An 11,854-nucleotide genomic window follows, 5' to 3' on the forward strand; every position below is an offset into this window, starting at 1 on the left:
ACCAACAAAAACTAACTCAAAGAAGTTATTGTCATATAGCTGGACTCAACACACAATGACCTTTGTCAACTTTATAATCAAGAAAAGAATTTAAAAAATTTGATTTAAAAATGAGGATAATAATTAGATATTGTAATGATATGAATTTATTTTTAATTTTTAATTAACTTTAAAAATTTAAAAATATAAAAAATAAATTGTAAATAAAATATTATTAATTTTATAAAATAAAAGAAAATGATAATATGGTTGTAATGAGTGTTTAACAAGGAGTAACTGAATTTTGTAAAGTAACATTATGTTTACATTTTAATAAATCAAATTTCTCAACCAACTTCTCTCTACTTGACATTCAAATAAGTTAAAAACAATTTATTTTCTCAGCACGGGCTACAACAATGCAAATAATAGATATAATTGATAACACAAAGCTTAGGTACATGTGCAGGATATTTTGAAAGTAAAGACTATGAGATTCACCACTCAAAAAGATAATAGATTAAATTATCCATCCAAGAAAAGCAATTGTATCTCCATTTTATGTGGAAGCACAACACTGAAATCACAATAGCAAATCCTAGTCCTTAACTTAGCCCAACACCCACTGCCCACCATTGATCCATTACATCTGCATTTTCAGTAGCTGTATTATTCCATTCCATGTGATTTTGTCTGCTACCAAAACTAGAACTTAGTGTCTTGTTTTCAAGAGGAAACCCATGAAGATTGGGGTTTCCCAGAAAAGAAGAAGCCTCAAACGTTGAAAACTGCTTTCCCTGTGGTATCAATCCTGAAAGCATGTTGTTTGAAAGATTCAAGACTTCAAGGAACGTGAGATATAAGAGTTCTGACTTCAAGGAACGTGAGATATAAGAGTTCTGAAGGAATCTTTCCTGATAGATTGTTTTCTGAAAGATCAAGAGATTCCAAGTAAGCCATAGCTCCCAAAGATTTTGGGATTGAGCCACTAAGATTATTTTTTGATATTTTTAGAGAAATTAAACCACGAAGGAGCCCCAATTCCGAAGGAATGTTACCTGATAGATTGTTATGTGATAGATCTATGAACTTATCTGCTTTGACTATCTTTTGATATGGAGTTGCCCTTCCTTTTATGTAGACTGTCACTTCATCCACAAATTTTAATTCAAAGATTGTGTCTAAAACAACATGTAAATTACCATAATTGGTAAGTTGTACATCGAAAATTTGTGATTTGTTGACCGTAGCATATAACTTTTTCACACTTGGAGAAATACTTCCTGATAATTGATTACCAGATAAATCTAGAATTTGAAGATTTTGCAGTCTGAACAGCTGGGGAGGAATTCTGTCTCTAAACTTGTTACAAGCCAAGCTGAGAATTCTTAAATTTGTCAATTTTGCAAACCAAACAGGAATGCGACCTTCAAATCTGTTACTTCCCAAACCCAATACTTGGAGATTAGTGCAATTTGCAATAGATGAAGGAATGGTACCTTGTAGCCTGTTGCCATTGAGAATTAATGTGTGAAGAGCCTCCAGATTTCCCAATTCCTGTGGAATCTCCCTTTGCAGAAAATTTTGAGCCAAATTTAGAACCAATAATTTAGAGCACCTCCCAATGTTTGCCGGAATTGGACCTGTTAACTTGTTCTTTGACAAGTCCAAAACTAACAATGATAGAAAAGATGACGTGCCAATAGTTGCAGGAATGCAGCCATTAAATTCATTGTCTGACAGATCTAATATACCCGAAACAAAATCAAGAGCAGGAAGAGGGCCATTTAATCTATTACCATGCAAATCCACCACAGTAAAATTATGGGATATCTGACGGGGTAGAGAACCTTCCAGTTGGTTGTTTGAAAGATTGAGCATTGAAAGATTAGGAAGATCCCACAGCGATGAAGGAATACTTCCCACAATGTTATCACCTGAAAGATCTAGGCCCTTCAATTGATATTGCTGAGACAAAATGCAGGAAAACCACCTCCTATAGTGCAAGACCTCAATCCCAAGTACCGAAGGTGGGCAAACTGAGGAACCCAAATTGTAGAGATATCAATGGTAAACTTATTTTCACAAAGATCTAGTTCTCGAAGGCGAGTTAGATTGTCAAACAGCTGGAGTGAAATGTTACCTCTTAATCCACTAGAAGGTAGTGACAATACTTTCAAACTAGCCAGTTTTGAAATGGAATCTGGAATTGTTCCCCACAGCTGGTTATTTCCCAGGAGCAGCTCACTTAATGCCGGAAGCTGACACAGAGACGAAGGAATATGACTGATTAACCGGTTGTAACTTAGGTATAGACCTTTAAGGGAAAAGATGTTGCCAAAAGAGGACGGTATGGTTCCTTCCAAATTGTTATGCGACAGATCCAAGATCCTGAGTTTTGAAAAGTTTGCAATAGAGGGCGAAATCACTCCTCCTAAATTGCATCCTCTAAGAGAAAGCACGGTAAGTGAGGAATAATGGCTTAGAAAGGAAGAAATGTTTCCCCTTAACTCATAATTTGCGTCAAACACAAGATTACTCATTCTTGAATGGGGGATGAAATTTGAAGGGATGGAACCATTTAAACAACAGTGGCTGAGATCAAGTGAAACTAATGATGACATGTTCTGAAACCAACTTGGGAGTTCAAACGGAAACGAATTCCAGCTTATATGCAGATGTGACAAATGTGCGAGGTTTGAAAGATCTGGAATATTGCCTGAGAGCCCACAATTAGATAGGTGAATATGGGTTAGATTGGAAAGACCACTAAGGGCCTCTGTAGGGTCGTAAATTGTACGCACTTGTTAGGGTGGTACAATTTCACACCTAGTTTAGCACCTGCCTTGGCGTATTTTGTATTTTGCATTGCATTTTCCCTTTAGCACTTAATTAATTAAATTAATTAGGTCTAAGGTCCTATTTTATCATCTCCCATATCATAAAGTTGGGCCCTTTCATTAAAGTGTGCCCTTTTCATTTTATTCCTCCTATACATCATTTAATCAAAAACCCTAATTAGGTCCTATTTTGAACTTGGGGGCTTGATTTCGGGGGGTCAAAACATCTCGAAATCACCTGTAACTTCGGGATTCTCTCTAAAATCATCATATCCGACAGTCCTGAAAATTTGGTGAAAAGTTGTCGGGACCATGGCGCCCGGAGTGCAACATGGTCCCGGACATTTTTCCCGAAATTTTAGGAGCGCGATCCAATCATAAAATAAAGCTTAACCCCAAGAAATTGGCGGGATATTCAATCTCTAGGTCGGCCAAAAGACGAAATTGCGACCTAGGGTTTCATACATAAGAGCTCTCTTTCTTCATTTGAAAGGATGGGAATTTTGGCTTTCAGGGACCTTCTATGCAGCGAAAGAGCAGATCTTTGAAGACTTCAACAACATTCAACCTCCTTCTATCAAGCATTTATCAATTTCATTCATCCATTTAGGGCTTGAAAGACATTGAAGAACAATAGGAGATTACCGACTGAAGATTGGCTTGTACTCCTCCCTTGAGGGTTGGGTGTGATTTCATGTTGTTTTCATGTCTTTGCATAAGCTTCAATATATCCTTTATTCATGCTTTAGATCACTTTGCATCTTGATTTAGAGCATTTACATTATCATTCACAAGCAATTAGGGTTTACTTTCTAGGTTGCTCTAGTTTGCTTTCTTGCATTTAAGGACCTTGCACACACACTAGGTCTGCACACACAATACATTTTTATATACAACTTGGCTATTCATGGAGGTGGAAATCACCGAAGCGGGGGTTTGACTAAGGCAAAACCCTATATAGCCGCCCAAACACCTTTTCAGATATAAGTGCAGGTTTCAGGACTCGGACGACGCCGCAAGTTACAGATCCGGAAGAAGCAGACGGAGACCGAACAACACACCAAATCTCAAAGCAAAAGACCAGGACAGGGGCGTGGGGCGCCTTGGTCCTGCCAGGACAGGGGCGCTGGGCGCCCTGGTCCCTGGGACAGGGGTGCTGGGCGCCCTAGTCCTCCTGACAGACAGCATTTTCAGCATTTTTGACAGCTTTTCCAGAGTGCAAAACAGCAGTTTTCGGAGTAGTTTCAGGGGCAGAATCAGGACAGTGGCGCCCGCGCCCCCGTCCCGAACATTTTCAGTCAGATTTTAACTCCGAGTACGCATTTACATTCTTGTCTTGTCCTTGTGTTTACAGCTTTCCATCATTTAAGTTCAATTCTGTAATCTTGTTATTAGTTCATACTTGCACTTTGGGGTTAGGGATTGAACTTGCATCATTTCATCTTTCAATTACAACAAAGGAATAGAAATCCTAATAGGTAGCCCGTGGCTCTCTCTTCCACAAGAAGAAGTAGCCAATTGTGTGATACCTCTAGGCTCTTTCGTATTCCACAAGTGTGTGGTTGAAAGTGAGATTAGGGCATGTTTGCTTAGTGTCACTTTTTCTCCCACACAGCCTCACCCCACAACTCAGATGCCATCGTCAGATTCACTGAATTCATTCCCAAGAATTCCAGGCTTCTTAGATTTCTAACCCATACATCAAACATACTACCATCCAACATATATGCATAAGGGTATCCAAATGACGCAAGCTTGACATATTTCCCAATTCCAAAGGGACTTCACCTCCAAATCCAGCATTTGACAAGCTAAGAAATGTAAGTTTCTGGAGTTTTGATAACTGGGGAGGAATAGAAATACCTTTGAAGTCATTCCAGCTGAAATCCAAGTGCTGTAGATGGTGCAGATTAAACAGAGATGGACGAATCTCACCACTGAACTGACTTTTCTTTAGATGAACCTCACCAGTCAACTCCTCGATGTATGATACATCAGCACTTAGACGAAGTCCGATAACATGAGATGTATGATAATCACAGGCAACACCCTCCCACTCGCAACAGTTGAATCCAATCCATGAGGATAAGCGGCCTGAGGAAAGTTTAAGACCACCCTTGAAATCCAACAGCGAAGTTCTTTCATCTTGCGAACATGCTGTCGAAAATGGGAAATCAACGTGCACCATTATTATCCATATTAACAAAACTCCATAGCCCACAGACATCTTAAATCGAAGAAGTGGCTGCTAATTGGAGCTGAGTAATTTCCTTGCTCATTTCTTTCTGATTTATAGGTAAAGTACATGGTCTGTGCCGACCAAACGTGAAAAATAGTAGGAGGAAAAGACGGCCTCTTCTCACTTCAACCATTCAGAGCAAAAGTACGGGTCAAACTTTTGTATCTACTTTTGCTTTGATTGGTGCTAATTCTTCGCGTATAGAAAACAATAGAAAAGAAAAGTGTATCTTCACACTTTATGCATGTTTTTTAACAGAATTGAAAAACTAGGACAGGATTCTGGAAAGGGTAAAAAGACAATGGGTTTTACATATAATTTTGTATATATTTTAATGTTTTAATTATTTTTATATTTAATTATTTTTAAATATAATTTTAATGTAAGGGGAAGGGAATCAATAGTCATTATAGCTAATTTCTTGTATCTTAAGTTTCTAAACAGTATATCAGAATTTTGATTATTTTTTTTGTTTTCTTCATATGTGAATTAAGAGCTTATAGCAATTATTTTGTCTTTTGAGTAGTTACGACAGATGGGAGAAATGGTTAGGGCAAGTTGACACAATTTTCTTCTATCTAGCTAACCTGAACCTGCTCTAGAATGGTGTTAAGGAGAAAGTGAATTCTAGTGGAAGGATTAGGACCACCCATGCACAGTATGACCATAGGCTACGTACTAAGAGATATGAGAATCATCATGCCAATGAGAACTCTAACTCTTGTCATATTGATGCCCTCAAATAGGGGGGTTTGATCCTATTATGAGGAGGAGAGGAGGTTAGTGCCACTTTAGCAAACCTACAAGGAGCACATTCTTAGTGATTTAGAAGAACTTGTAAGCGCATCATTTCACATGTAAATCTATTATCTTAGACTTCTATCTATATTAACATGTTAGGAAATATTATAGATTTAGAATATAATGAGAAATTATTGTCAACAACAAATCCACTAAAAAGATCGATGTTTCTATCTTTCCAAATGCTAAATATATTTTCCTCTAAAATCATGATAAATATATTTATACCTTGTGGGAATTCAAGATCAAAAGTTCTTAAAAGTGACATATGCCTAGAAAAAAAGTGATGTAGGAGCATCTATGAGGTATGGAGTCTAACTTATGTTAGTTAGATTTTTTAGTTTTTCATAGTGTATGAATGTGCAAGTCACTAAGTAGTTACAAGGAATTCATTGCATTTTATAACAAATGGCTATAGGGTCCCACATTATGAAGAGTATGTCTTGCAAGCATGGGGTGATGTCATGTTCATGTTTCATGAGATTTGGATAAACACAAGATCCTCTCTCTAAATCTTGACTAGACCATTTGGGTTATATGCTTTTCTCTTATGCCATATTTTGGGAACTTTGTGCAAAAAAAAAGAGTTCTTATGGAGGTACATTTGGTCCAAGGGAAGCTATGAGGAGCACCACATAAGTGTATTCTCTTCTATTATTAATGGCGATGAACCAAGCTCGAGTGCATTAAGTAAGCATGTAATATGCATAGGATGATGGTGCAAGCTAATGATGCCCTTATAAAGACGCTCTACGATGTTGCAATTATGTTCAAATGTGAATATTCTTTTGATTATTCCACTATAAACTAAATAGATTAAGGTTAGTCCTTAAATACACTAACCTACCCTGTAATTTGAAATGAATTGGATTTTAATTGGCTCCTAGTGGCTAATAAGGGAGGGACACATTAATCCAATTTAAATGTGTTAGGTCAATTCCACATTAGGGAGCTTGAAGTAGGATAAACAATGGAGATTGTTGATCATGTTTGGACCCTTGAGATGCACAAAGGTGGAATGAGATTGGGATAAAATTAATTGACAAATTTGGTGTAGAAATATTTCAACTCAAATACTATTCAATACATAAAAGCTAACTCGATTAAAGTAAAAGTAAAACATCAAAAAAAAGAACATGAATACATATTTTTTTTCTTTACAATGTGAATGGACATAGATGTAAAAAAGTCAATAAAAATTAAAATTTAACAACTCAAGCTATTCTTGTCAACCTCTTAGATGAGTTTTGATTAAAAAAAACATCTACTCTACATATGATTATAATGTTTGTATCCTCTAATTTCATTTTTTTCTTAATATAAACAATCTATGAATATTTTTTTAACTATATTAAAAACTAAAAATTGATTACTACCTATATAATAACATAAAATATAATTAAAATTTTAAAACTATATATCATATATTAAAAAAGATTTTAGACAAATATCACAATTCATCTAAAACTATTCTAATATATATTTCATGTCTGTTTAATTTTGTATGACCTAATATGCTTTTTACCTATGTGATCGCTATCTGAAGTCAAAAGTGTTTTGTGGAAAGGAAATGGCCGAAATATTGATTGACACGGCAAACGTAATCTCCGTCAAGCAGAAGAATTCGTCAACTCCCGCGAAAGACTCGCTAACGCACATATTGTGTGTTTTAGCAGGCAGATATAAGGGAAGAGTTTGTCTCAATGTTCGGCCGAATTTTTGTATAAGTCAAATAGAATGTGAAATTCTAAATGTGTGGTCTATATTGACATAACTTAACATATCTTGCATTTCTTAGAGTCATTATTGAACTTACTTTGTTCTAATTAGTGAGATATTTTGTGTCATTGTCATAAAATTAATGAAATTGTAATACTAATCTAAACAGACATAAAATACTAATCTAAACACATAAATGATATTTTATTTCGAGGACATAAAATACTAATCTAAACACATAAATGATATTTTCTAGCTAAATAAAATAGAAACTAGCTATTAAATATAATAAATGATTAAAGGAATAGATTTTGAGTGATACATAATTTCAAGAAATAAATAGTTAAGTTGTACACATTTCTAATTCAAGTAAAAAAATGTCATTATTACAAATATTGACTCAATACAATCTACTTTTAATTTACATGGTAAAATCATTAAGACAATAAATATACATTATTATAACATATGTAACATCAACCATTCTCAACAATATAATGCCCAAAATACTTATTTATAATTTACAATGAAAATAGTTTTAGAAATTTGAAAATAATAATTAAAAGAATTTTTAAAGAAATTATATCTTATAACAATAAATAAAAAAACTAAATTAGGCATTTTATCTACTATTTATGACTACCAAGGACACAATGATGTTGTAATCTTGAAAGGTATTTGGTCAAAATATTTATGGGTTTCTTGTAAAAAATATTTGGCTATGATTTATTTGATGTAATATTTGGTTGCTATTGTATTTCATTTAATTAATTATTTAGATTTAGAAATTTAGAAATGATGGCGATTTTAATTACTTTCATTTATGGAATGCAAACTTTTGTGTCAAATGATTTATGTTTTTGCCTATTAATGTGAGGAGAATATATAGCTATAAGTACTTAATTGAATAGATTTTTTATGTAAATATGAACAAGTTTTTAAAACAATTAGAATGTGTATGTGACATTCAAATTTGTATTGATGTCTTAAGTGTTTGGACTCTAATCCTAAGTTCAAATTCATACCACAAAAAATCAATTTATTAATGCTCTTACAATCAATCAAAGAATAGTAATTTCTTTGATATTTTTGTGTTGAATTTTAAATAAAAGAGTTTTTCAAGTTTGATCTTTAATATTTAAATATTTTTTAAATATTCAAATATTAAAAAAACCTTTATTTTGATAACAATTATGAATATTTTAAGGTTATTTCTTTATAATTCTCAATTTTAATTATAATTGAGAATTAAATTTAGACATAGAATTATAATTATAATTATATAGATTAAGTTATTTATTTTTAATCATATAATTTTTATCAAATTCAATATATTTAATTAATTAATAAATTAAAACAAAATAAATTTACCAGTAGCATTCTAATTTATATCATTTACACAACATTTTATTTACTTGATTGTAAGCTATAACAAATATTTTAATTTTAGTGCACTAGAAAAAAAATTATTGTAAAATACACCTTTTATAATTTACATGGAAAATATGCTTTTAAATATTTAAGAATAATAATTAAATATTAAAAAAAACATCTCCTAAACTTATATTTAGAAATCTTATAAAATATAAAAATTAGATTTAATTATTATTATAACTATAATCATAAATATTTAGAAATTTTTAATAATATAATTATTATATTAAATTAATTAAAATATATTTAATTAATCTATAAATTAAGAAAAAATAAATTTTAAATTTTATTATAAATATCGTTCCAATTCAATTGTCACTTAGAAAACACAATATTTTTTTTATTAAAATATTTAAATTTTAACACCAGAAAAACAAATATTCTAGATGTTTATAAATCTAAACGTTTAAGAATAATAATAAAATATGAAAATAACCACCTCCCCTAAACCTATATTTAGACATTCTAAAGCAACTATATCTAAAACAACGGAAAAAATAGTTTTTATCCATTCAAAAACTGATAGGATGATAGAGATTGATAAGAGTGGGAAGCAGCGAGCAGCCTGAGTGAAAGCAGGAGAACCTGAGAGGAATTCGCTCAGTCCAGAGAAGTGAGAAGAAATGGAAAGAGGGGCCGCCATGGATAATGATAGGTACCAACTTGTGAAGGATATTGGGTCAGGCAACTTTGGCGTAGCGAAGCTCATGCAAGACAAGCACAGCAAACAACTGGTTGCTGTCAAGTATATTGAGAGGGGCCACAAGATTGACCAGAATGTGCAGAGGGAGATCATCAATCACCGTTGTCTCAACCATCCAAACATTGTACGCTTCAAAGAGCTGCTATTGACACCCACCCATCTGGCAATAGTCATGGAATATGCAGCAGGTGGGGAGCTCTTTGAACGCATTTCTAAAGCTGGGCGCCTTAGCGAGGATGAGGCCCGATTCTTCTTTCAACAAATCATATCAGGGGTGAGCTATTGCCATTCTAAGCAAATCTGTCACAGGGATTTGAAGCTGGAAAACATACTGCTGGATGGGAGTCATGAGGTAATTCCTCGTATCAAGATCTGTGATTTTGGTTACTCAAAGTCTTGTTTGCTTCAATCTCGGCCCAAATCCACTGTGGGGACGCCTTTCTACATAGCCCCGGAGGTTTTATCAAGGAAAGGATACTACGATGGCAAGGCTGCAGATGTGTGGTCATGTGGTGTAGCACTCTATGTCATGTTAGTGGGAGCTTATCCGTTCCAGGATCCTCATCATCCAAGTGATTTGAGAAAGACTATCGAGCGCGTATTGAAGGTGCAATACAGGATTCCTGATTGTACTGCAGAATGTCGTAACCTTCTGTCAAGAATTTTTGTTGCAGATCCTGCCAAGAGGATCACAATTCAGGAGATTCGAAATCACCAGTGGTTCGCCAAGAAGTTAAGAGCAGATTTGGTAGATGCAGGAGACAGTAAGAGGGTAGACATTAATGGGTATGATGAGGAAGGTCAGAGCATGGATGAGATAATGAGGATGATAGCAGAGGCCAGAATACCTACATCTCAGGGATTAGGGCTGGGGCGATACTGCCTTGAGGTCGATGATATGGTGGATTAATGGGGAATTCGTCTAATGCTTGCTTTCTTTCCTTGTATCAGAGTGCATGCTTAACTGCTTACACATTATGTTATGCTCCGTGATCTTATGTTTGCATGCCTAACATGCAAGGTGAACAGCAACTTATCTCCGCCCTTTTCACCGCAAGCTTTGTTCAATGCGGTTCTTCTTCCTTTATTACCTCCGCAATTTCTATTTTCTAAGGTGGTTAACTTTGTATAAAATCATGCGTTTGCATAATGTAAATGATACAATGAATTAATTTCATTTACCAATTCTGTTTTTCTTCTGTGTTCTATTATCTGCAAGTTTTTCTTTTTTTCTTTTTTAGACAAATCTTTGTGCAAATCTGTACTCTGTTTACAGGTTGCAAAATTTTACAATAAAAAGCGCGATGCAGTGCATGAGTTTCTTGTTGAACTGGAAGTAATGTGAGAAGTATATGATAGTTTTTAAAGAAAAGTACGAGTTAGTAGAAATAATGTGAGAAGTATTTGATTGTTTTTTTAGGAAAAGTTATTTGTTCACATGTAATAATGTTAAAATTATATAAAAGACTTGCATTCATTTCATCATATAGGAAAATAATTTAAATGGGAATATTGAGTTTGTGTTTAGAAAAAATCTATTTGAAGAAGGTAAAAAGGTTTTCTAAACTAAGGAATTTGAGAAAGATTTACACATATAAATTAAATATTTTTAAATTTCAATATGTTAATGTTTACTAAGTGTACAATTATAATGAATCTTGTCTCTTCAACTTTTCATATTAAATTTGAATAGCACTTTCAGAGTTTCAAAATATTTTAGAGAAGTGCAAATTATTCCACTTTGTATTGTAAGATTTTTCAACACATATACACTATGTTGAGTAATTATACCATTGTATTTTATGTTCAACTATACAATGTTTATTTATTAATTATAATCATGAACATTATTTAATTAAATAATTAAATAATTATAATTATAATAATAAACTTAATCCTTTAAATCTATTTTAAAATTTTTATTTATTTTTGATAAAAATGGTAGAGCCACGAAATTTACTAATTATGAAAGAAGATTTACAGAGCCTGGTTCAGGTGGGGATACCGGTGGGAAAGAACCAGGAAGAAAACCTCTGGTTGTAGCCCGAGTAACAAGAGTGAATTATCGTAAAGAACTACCCCACCCTCACCCATGATAATCCACAATCCTTTTGACAAAATACATCGAAACAAGTTATA

General features: G+C 33.6%; 2 protein-coding genes across 2 annotated transcripts; one reads left to right on the top strand and one right to left on the bottom strand.

Annotated features, from left to right (window-relative positions):
• Positions 1-822: 822 nt before the first annotated feature.
• LOC131065810 (LRR receptor-like serine/threonine-protein kinase SIK1) lies at positions 823-5,007 on the bottom strand. Its single transcript, XM_058000450.2, has 3 exons — positions 4,534-5,007; positions 2,123-2,240; positions 823-2,018 (listed from the first exon to the last, which is right to left on the bottom strand). The coding sequence occupies exons 1-3, from the start codon at positions 5,005-5,007 to the stop codon at positions 823-825; spliced, it is 1,788 nt and encodes a 595-aa protein (XP_057856433.2).
• A 4,536-nt stretch (positions 5,008-9,543) lies between these two features.
• On the top strand, positions 9,544-10,852 carry LOC131856095 (serine/threonine-protein kinase SRK2A-like). The gene has a single exon (XM_059207370.1). It carries the CDS (start codon positions 9,636-9,638, stop codon positions 10,623-10,625), a length of 990 nt encoding a protein of 329 aa, XP_059063353.1. The 5' UTR covers positions 9,544-9,635; the 3' UTR covers positions 10,626-10,852.
• Positions 10,853-11,854: the final 1,002 nt, after the last annotated feature.

The sequence above is a fragment of the Cryptomeria japonica genome, chromosome 6, assembly GCF_030272615.1.
Source record: "Cryptomeria japonica chromosome 6, Sugi_1.0, whole genome shotgun sequence".
NCBI classification, from domain to species: domain Eukaryota; kingdom Viridiplantae; phylum Streptophyta; class Pinopsida; order Cupressales; family Cupressaceae; genus Cryptomeria; species Cryptomeria japonica.